The sequence below is a fragment of the Lolium rigidum genome, chromosome 2 (assembly GCF_022539505.1).
Source record: "Lolium rigidum isolate FL_2022 chromosome 2, APGP_CSIRO_Lrig_0.1, whole genome shotgun sequence".
NCBI lineage: Eukaryota > Viridiplantae > Streptophyta > Magnoliopsida > Poales > Poaceae > Lolium > Lolium rigidum.
Genome location: NC_061509.1, coordinates 205,250,426 through 205,260,245, shown reverse-complemented (window position 1 = coordinate 205,260,245; position 9,820 = coordinate 205,250,426). Strand labels below are relative to the sequence as shown.

At 46.2% G+C, this 9,820-nt stretch overlaps 1 protein-coding gene across 1 annotated transcript; it reads left to right on the top strand.

Moving 5' to 3' along the window:
- The first annotated feature begins 387 nt into the window (after window positions 1-387).
- On the top strand, window positions 388-1,038 carry LOC124688004 (ethylene-responsive transcription factor ERF038-like). The gene has a single exon (XM_047221721.1). The coding sequence runs from the start codon at window positions 388-390 to the stop codon at window positions 1,036-1,038; it is 651 nt and encodes a 216-aa protein (XP_047077677.1).
- Window positions 1,039-9,820: the final 8,782 nt, after the last annotated feature.

Sequence of the window (9,820 nt, the reverse complement as noted above, 5' to 3'; positions counted from 1 at the left end):
GCCATGTGGGGTTTAACTTGCCGCATTTGGGTCTAACTGTTGGTTGTATGCGATCTTCTCACAGCCGATCCCCCCGCTGTGAACACATGGTCATCACACAAAAGCGCGTAATATACTCTCAAATTAGCCTTTTCCTACATTACAAACACATTTCCTCGGGAAGAGCAAAAATAAGTATACACGTTGTACTCTCCACTTTGACTCGCGATATTAATAATCTCACGCTGCATTGCTCATCTGAGTATATATAACTCGCTCACTTGGAAGGCGTAAGTCGTAGCAACTATAGCAAGTGACAAGCTAGCGCATACACTCGTTGGGCAGTTCGAAGCTGTGAGCCGTGCGCAGTTTTCTTGGAGAAACAGACCCACCACGACGTACGTACCCATGGAAGAGAAGGGAGCGCCGTCGCCGGCGTCCAATTCTTCCACCACCACGACTTGCAGCAGCCGCAGCTCCGGCCCCGGCTCCCCCATCGCGACATCGTCGTCTTCCGACGAGTCGAGCGTCGGCAGGAAGCGGCCGCGGCGGGACCTGAAGCACCCGAGCTACCGCGGCGTGCGCATGCGGACCTGGGGGAAGTGGGTGTCGGAGATCCGCGAGCCCCGCAAGAAGTCCCGCATATGGCTCGGCACCTTCGACACCGCCGAGATGGCCGCGCGCGCGCACGACGTAGCCGCGCTCGCCATCAAGGGCTCCGCCGCGCACCTCAACTTCCCGGAGACCGCACACGAGCTGCCTCGCCCCACCACCGCCGCGCCGGACGACGTGCGTGCTGCAGCCGCGCTCGCCGCGTACATGGAGGACCGCGCACCGGACGCCGAGGCTGCCCAAGACACGGACAAAGACGAGGAGCCAGCGCCGCCGTCACCGGCGCAGCCATCGCCGGGTGACCACGCTCTTGATCTCGCCCTCTTCGACCTGCCGGAATTCCTGCACGAGTTCGGCTTCGCGTTGCCTCCGTCGACGCACGATTTGTCCTGCTGGCACGACGACTTTCGGTTCGAGCCGGCGCCGCTGCTGCTCTGGGAGCACTGATGAACAAGTAGCAACTAGCTAGGCACCGGGCTGGCAACACAGCGCATGCATGTCAGATTCAAGTTGGGTTTATGATGATCTATCTGCATGCGCTGTGTTGCCGATTCGATTCCTCCGTGTGATACCACAAGTGCAGTGTGCAGATGCAATAGAATCGCAAGCCCAAGATACTTTGCGGGTTCATATTCGTTGACGTTAAAACTAAATAAAGGCATGATGCTTAGTTTACATTGTGATTCATGCTACCTACAGTACTTGTTTAGCTCGCTAAGTTTTGATCGTCAAAGGTTAAAGACTTGCTTCTATATGGTGTTTTATATCCATATCTCGAGTCTATTTCCCGATCCGGAAAAATGACCAACATATCAATCACACTGCATCCAAATATGTGAGTTTGTGACTGAAGTTCAAGCCCGATATTAGGGTAAGCCTGTTTTTTTCATAAAGGGTAATAATGTATTAATATTAAGAAGATATTTAAAAAAATCTACAAATCAAACATTCGGGAGCCGTGATCGGTAAGAGGCCAGCAGTGGAAGGAGAAATGTGGGAAGAAGAACACAGAGGGTTTAGGAGGAGGTAGAGTAGGAGCAGAAAGAGGGGCAGTGACAAAAAACCCTAGGCCCATTGTAGTTTGCATGTTATAAAAGTAGGGAGAACCCTTGAGCTCTGCATCAAATTACTGCAGAAAATCCCTCCATGTTCGGAGTTAGTGCCAAAGGCCCTACTCGACATCCTTGAAGTAATTTAGGGACATGTGATACACTCTACTCTTTTGAAAAAAGAAAAACCTTGCAAGGCCTAGTGTTAGTATCTACTAGAGGCAAAGATCAAACCAAGAAGCATACTGTAGCATTCAATAGAGAGCACATTTGGTGTTTCATGTAAGGGCCTATTTGGAGCCAAGGAGGTTGTGCCAAAAATATGTAGGTACCACGTACGCAGATAAATCAATCCCTAGGCGAGCAATGGTGTAGGTGGTGGCATGCTAGTACCATGTAGGGTTTGGACTTAAGAGGCATGGGTCATCTAGGGCACAAGGCAGTACAAAGTGTGGGCTATGGACTACTTGTGGGATTGGTCCTGACATATCATATCAAGACGTTGTGAATCGTGAGGACCTAGCTAACAGCTATATATATCCCCTCCCCCCCCCCCCCCACCCAGACTAAGATCGATCTGATCATTTTGTAAGAGAACTGCTACTATCTCATCATGATTGTTCGAAAATGCACTTATCCAGGCCGGGTGTAGATGCTCCTTTATTAAAAAAAAACAAATTTCAAAATGTTCAAAAATTCGGGAACAAAATTTGGCTCATATATCTCCACATTCTATGTGCTCACTTATAGTTTCATAATAAACTGAAATTTTTCATGGTATGTGTAAAAAAGACAAACAAATGCCTCTCAAATACTTTATTTTAGCATCGAATTTTGTCTTTTTTGCACAAGCCACGTAACAATTCGGTTTTCCATGAATCGACTTTGTGAACACGTACAATGTAGAGAGGTATGCTCAAAATTTTCTTTTGAAATATAATTTTGACATTATTTAATATGTTTAAAATGCATTTTAAATATAGGGAGCATATATATGCACCCAGGAGCAAAAACAACATGTCCTGATTTGAACCACCTAGATTAATGTGGCAGAACGACAATGATCTGCTCGTTTCCATTTATTTACCAAAACCAGAAGGAGAACATAGATCTACTTACAGCCTATACATTCAGCAAAGGGTCCCCATAGCCAAGCGCGACACAAAACAATGTTTAGAGCAGTAGAGCCGTACGTATCCCACTGATCACTGATGCAATCATGCCATGCGCTGCATGAGCCACACATGTATTACCAGAACGACCTAACTACCACCGTTTTGTCTTCCCATTTTCTGTCTCAATTTGTTCCCAGCTCACCATTTCAGGAAAATGGCTGCTTCCCAAAATTCCATGACCTAGTAACATCATTCCTTTAGAAGATACTTTATATTCTAGTGCCAAGTTTTGCCAACACCCAAAGGTCAGATGCTGATTATAGTTTTATAGAGGGACAAGACCCAGCAGGCTGCAGAAGCTGCAACCTAGTGGCTTTATTTATAAAGCGGGCGGGCCAAAGTCTGTTTCGAGGAGGAGAAGTTGCATTCTGTTGGCGAGTCCGTCTGGACAAACAGTGCGGCTTAATTCGATCGAGTGGCAGGCGACTTCAATAGTTCGCACTTGGCCATTTGCGCATAAAATAGCATGATTTTTTAGATCTGTGGAGAGGCTCCATCGAATTCCGTGTGTTGGATTCCAGCACGCAAGCGAAGATCTGCGTGTATTCTCTCCTTCTCTACCAGATAGATCTAGAAAGCTAACCCTAGATCAAGAGGCGAGTATACAAAACCCAATAGAGGATCCGAGAGCAGCATGGCGATCTCGCACCAGAATTGAATAGTCGGAAAGGGGACAGCTGAGCTAAGCTTACCTCGTGTTCATGTCGCTCAATAGTCTGTGGGCTCATGTGCATGCAGGTTCTATTCTCTACTACGAATTAGTTAAGCCGTTTCCATTGCATGTGCATGGTGAGCATTATTATTATGGCATTATCCTATGCACTGACAGTGCTGCTCACTGCTCATCATGATTCACGCATACGTTTGTGTCTAGTTTGCCTACTAATATGTATGCCGTCCTGTAACGATCGCCTCGCATAGCATATGCAGTAGCATGGACTTGTTAAATTTTATAATGCTTTTCACCTTTTTGGCTTTAATCATGCACTCATGCCATGAGGAACAATGACCTGTAGTTTAGTGCAAAGAGTCGTCAGCCAGCGCTGTCTAGCTCTCTTTGAGTATAACAAACCGATGCTAAAGGAATTCCTATTTCCTTTCTTTAACATGATTTGGGATTCGGGGTGTAGATCTCTTGGTACATGTATATCGTTAGGCGGCGCATTGTGCCCTAAACTTATACTATATCCTGATATGCATGCAAGGATCAGAATGAGCAGATCGAATACTATAGCTAGTGGCCTAATCATGCATGTTCCCAACTCCAAAGGCCGATCAAGCGTCAACTACTACAGATTTATATTAAACATGCACTGGCAAAACAAATGTATTACGAAACAGGACAAAATAGGACGACTTGCAGGATACAAGGAGAGGACGACGAACTACACGTGATTACTTGTTAATCTGGCACTGCTTATTTTGGAGGGTTCTTAAGTTGATACTTAACGACAGTATCTCAGCGAATTTTGTAAAGAACGATTGCATTGCTTCTAAACTAAAACAACCTATTTAACCACAAATTGGCACCGAGTTGTCAGATATGTCAAACAAATCAAATCAACGTGTCTTGCAGTTCTACATTTTTAATCCATCGCCTCTCTTTTGGGGTCTTGGCCTCCTGACTATCCAATTCCTTGCTCTTTTGGGCGACTAGAATCATTAGTTTATCGATCCATGAGCCTCATAATTAATCATCTCTACCTAACAAATGAATTCCACTTCTCAAGAAATGGTACTAGACTCAACTAACAAATGCAGGCTGTCCAAATCTTGCTCTTGTGGCGAGCTGCTATGATCACTGTCTCGATGGTCACTACAGGATATATGAAGACACGCATCTTGCGTGTTCTTGAAAAAAAAATGGTCACTACAGGATCTGTGAACGGAAGGTGAAGCCTAGGTAAAAAAAAGAATACAACACATGCGATTAGCCTTTTGTAAGCATTCTCCTGATAATTTAATCTTCATCTTCCTCCACCAAGCCCAACAGTGATGATGATGCTATTATTTTCGAGGATTTTTAGTTTGATACTTAACGACAGTATCTTTGCTAGCTATTTTTGCAAAGAAAGATTGTGTTGCTTCTGAATTAAACCAGTTATCCTATTTAAGCACAAAATTCGCACCGAGTTGGCATGCCCCCATAATTAGTCAAAACAAAAGAAATCAATGTGTCTTGGCAGTTCTACATTTTTAATCCCTTGCCATTATTTTGGGGTCTTGGCCACCTACCAATCCAATTCCTTCCTCTTTTGGGCGACTATAATCATGTAATCCATCCATGAGCCTCATAGTTAATCGTCTATACCTAACAAAGAATCCCTCTTCTCAAGAAATGGTACTCAACTCAACTAACAAATGCAGTCTGTCCAAATCATGCTCTTGTAGCGAGCTGTTGTGTTCACTGTCTTACTGATGGTCACTAGCTACAGGATCCTTGAACGAAAGGCGAAGCCTAGGTATAAACAGGAACAACGCATGCGATTAGCTAGCCTTTGGTAAGCACTCTCTTGATAATTTAATCTCCATCTTCTTCTACCAAGCACAACAGTGATGATGATGCTATTATTGGAACGGGTTCCTTGAGTTGTCAACACTCAACAATGCCCTACTCTCTCCCTTGCCATTAAGCAAGGCAGGCGTGCTTCGAGGCATTTGGAACGGCCGGACGTAAGAAAATAATATTAAAAGGGTCTGACCAGTACTTACTTGTTGCTGTAGGGTGGTGGTTAAGGCAGCAACATCTTGGCTAAGAATCAGCAGTGATCTTGGAAAGCTTGACGAAGTATTCTGCTGGTACCAAGTTGGTCCTTGTGCCTACAGAGTTACACAGTTGAATATCATCCATTATTTTGGTGTCCGTTACAGTAGAGCAGAAGGGGAAAGGAAGACAATTGAATCGAGAAATATGGGTGTATGTCCAAATCTATGGACAACCATTGCAGAACCACGACACTGTGTCATTTTGTTGGTCTGCTGGCACCCTGGACACTGGAGTGTAATCTTGCCAAGCCGCCAACTGTCATTTACATCTGTTCTCAAGGGCGTTTGTTCAGAATTGTGGTCATCCTATGCTTTGGATTTTGACACTTGTAAAAGGAATTAGGAGGGACTGGAAAGTTAGCTTGGTCAGAAGCTACAAGGCACAAGGACAATGTACGTCTGTACTGTAAAACTGAAGGGTCGTACGCAAAAAAACTGGAGAGCTATTATGGCGTCCGTGGAAATAACATGCACGACACGACGTCGACGAGTGTGATTTGCCCAGCTTAATTAAGCGTACGAATAACATGTTCTTTGGTACGGAGCAGAGGGGCACAAGAATCATTTGATTCCGGGTGGCCTGGCTTCCTCTCTACCTGATGGGGTCTTTCAGCAGTTCAGTCCCGTACTCTAGATGCGAGTCGTGTGAGACTGTGAGGTGTCATCTATGTCAAGATGAGGATGCTCATGCTGTTCAACTTGCAGGATCAGTTTCTTCTCAACCGTGGAGGAGCCTATGGCAATCGATGTGGCCTTTTACTAATCCATGTTATGCAGGAATTCGTTCAACCTTCGAATTGCAGGATCAGGAAAGATCGTTCAGAACTTCAGATCGCCCGTTCTCTCAGCAAAGTAGCCCATGCTCGTGCTAAGAGAGCTCACACGGATCATTCTGACCCGAACCGAACCTTTGATTGTTTGAGCTTGGACCATCACGCACTCTCACTCTTCTTGCTTATCGCACCAATCTCTCGAGCTTCTCAGAGTCTCTTCTGCGACCCCTCAACCTGAACTTTGCCTTGCTTTCATAAAATGTTCTGAACAGTCAAATGTTACAGTGTTAGGGTACTAGATCATATCCTCGCGTCACGCACAGGCACTAGATCATAGTATCGAGTTATCTGGATGAATCCAGTACAGGAGGAAGAGAAGAGGAGGTACAGACGGAGGGGATGAGCAACGCTCAGTACAATCATCAACGATCCGTGATTCCTTTTCCTAACGCCTATTTGTCTCGTGCCGTGACCTCGGAGTTGTTGGGCTGGGCCTTCTCGGTGACGGGCCGTGCTTGGCGGGCTAAGGCCCGTCTTTGGTCGCGACGACGGCGCCCTGTCTTGATGGGTGGTGTCGTAGCACTCTCCTCCCCTTGAAAAGCAGGTTGTCCCCAAGCAGCTGCACCAGGATAGCGACGACGGAGCTCCGTTTCAGGTTCCCAGGTTGCCAGTGATGCCGGTAGTCCATTCCATGTGACGTGGACTTGGTTGGTGAATCCGCGGCCGCGTTTGATCATGCGTCACCCGAGCACCTCACTGGGATAGACTGAGATCGAATCATCAGTAATATAAAGAAATGCTAAGTCAGAATCATGAACCCGATTAGGAGGAACCGCCAGCTTCAATTGCGAAACGTGCGGGACAGGATGTATCTTGGCGCCAATGGGTAATTTAAGTTTGTATGCCACCTTCCCAATGCGAGCCAGAATTTCATACGGGCCAAAGTACTTGAACGCCAGCTTTTGATTTGGTCGACGAGCCATTGATGTCTGAATATAAGGCTGGAGTTTCATGTACACCTTGTCCCCGACTTGAAACTCACGTTCACTGCGTTTTTTATCTTCCTGGTGCTTCATTCTTTGTCGGGCTCGCAGCAGATGCTGCTGAATAACAAGCAGTGAGTTCTTTCTCGTGCTCCAACCAAGCTGCCAGCTCGGTGGAGTGTCGACCGCAAGTTGCTAACGCCCGTGTGCCTAGGCCGGTAGCCGTACAGAGATCCGGAAAGGGGTCTTACCGAGAGCCGAATGAAAATTGGTGTTGTACCAATGTTCAGCTAAGGGAAGCCACTTGGCCCATTTCTTTGGTGTAGCATGGACTGCACATCTCGGATAAGTTTCCGTGCATTGATTAAGCTTTTCCGTTTGTCCATCTCGTTTGAGGATGGTTGGCTGAGCTCATGTTCATCTTGGTGTCGTAGAGCTTGAACAATGCTTGCCAAATCTTGCTTGTGAAGACGGGATCTCGATCGTAAATAATGACCGAGGGAAGCCCATGTAACTTGTATACCGTGTCCACAAACTTTTGTGCAACAGATCATAGCAGAGTAGGGGTGTGTAAGAGGTATGAAGTGGCCATACTTAGTGAATTTGTCAATGACAACTAGAATACAGCTTGTAGGAACCCGACTTGGGCAGTCCATCGATAAAGTCCATGCTAATGATGCTCCGGTGCTTCGTTGGAATGGGTAATGGATCCAAAAGACCAGGTAAACGGACATGCTCCGACTTTGCTTGCTCGACAAATTTGGCACCGCTGAACATACGTTTTTATATGCTCGTTTCATGTTAGGCCAGGCAAACAAAGCTTTGATTCGCCGGTAGGTTCCAAGAAAACCAGTAATGCCCACCAACACCACCGGAATGCAAGGATAGAAGAATCGCCCGGTGTGCTTCACTATTGTTACCAATCCATACACGATCCTTGTACCTAATGAGGCCATTGCACAAAGCATATCCTTGTGAGTTAGGGCTGTGTAAGCTCAACTCCCGGAGAAGCAATTGAGCTTTTGCATCCTTGAGGTAGCCTGCTACAATAATTTCCAGCCATCCGGGACGAGCCAACGAAATGTTGTATAGCTCATTAGCAACCTGGATTGCGAGAGAGAGCATCAGCTGCAAGCATTGTCCTTTCCTTTTCCGTATACAAGCTTGTATTGTAACCCCATAAGTTTGACAAAGGCTTTCTGTTGCATGTCCGTTGTTATCTTTTGATCAGCCAAATGGACCGGATCGCGGTGATCCAGTAACAACGGTGAAGGGTGCATGTTGCAAGTATCGGCGCCACTTGTCCACAGCCAACAATATAGCTAGACACTCCTTTTCATAAGTGGAGAGGGTCCGAGCTATCCGTCCCGCAGCTTTGCTCGAGATAAGCTACTGGATGGCCTCGCCCGCATGAGAACTCGCTCCTACTCCACGCTTAGATGCATCGGCTTCGTAGTAAAAGGAATGGAAAAATTGGGCAACGCAAGAACCGGGTGCTTCCAACATTTTCTCGCTTTAACTCGCTCAAAAGCTTGTTGCTCGTTTGAGTCCAGCGAAACACTGTGTCTTTTTTGAGCAAATCTGACAGTGTACGGCTGATGAGACTATAATGCTGAATGAATTTTCTGTAGTAACCAGTAAGACCTAGAAATCCCCTTACTTAATTGACATTAGTGGGAACTGGCCAATCTTGGACAGCTTTGATTTTACTTGGGTCTGTGGCCACCCCTTCCTTGCTGATGATATGTCCCAAATACTCTAGTTGCTGCTGGGCAAACATACATTTGCTTCGTTTGATGGAGAGCTGGTTCTGCTGCAGTATGTGAAGAACTTGTCGCAGCTGAACTAAATGCTCACTCATAGATGGGCTATATATGAGTATGTCATCCATAAACACGCGCATGAGGTCAGCAAATAAGGAATTCATGGCATTTTGGAAAGTGGCCGGAGCATTTGTGAGCCCAAAGGGCATCACCTTGAATTCAAACAAGCCTTGATGAGTTTTGAATGCTGTTTTGTGCTGATCAGCCGGGTTGAGGCGGATCTGATGGTATCCAGACCTTAGATCCAACTTAGTGAACCATTGTGCCCCAGCAAGCTCATCCGAAGCTCGTCCACCACCGGCATAGGATACTTGTTTTTGATAGTGATGCTCGTTGAGTGCTCGGAAATCAATGCGGAACCGCCAAGTTCCATCCTTCTTGCGGACCAACAAAACAGGAGAAGCAAATGGGCTCGAGCTTTCTTGAATAATGCCCCTTGCAATCATTTCCGCCACTTGTTTTTCAATTTCAGTTTTCTGGTGAGGGGCATATCTATAAGGCTTGACGTTTACCGGTTTGGTGCCGGTAACAGAGGAATATGATGGTCAAATTTGCGATGAGGTGGTAGAGTTTTTGGATCATGAAAGAGCGTGTCATACTCCCGCAAAGACCGTCTCGAACTTCCTCCGGAATTTGCCGTTCGGTCTCCTCTCGTGTTTT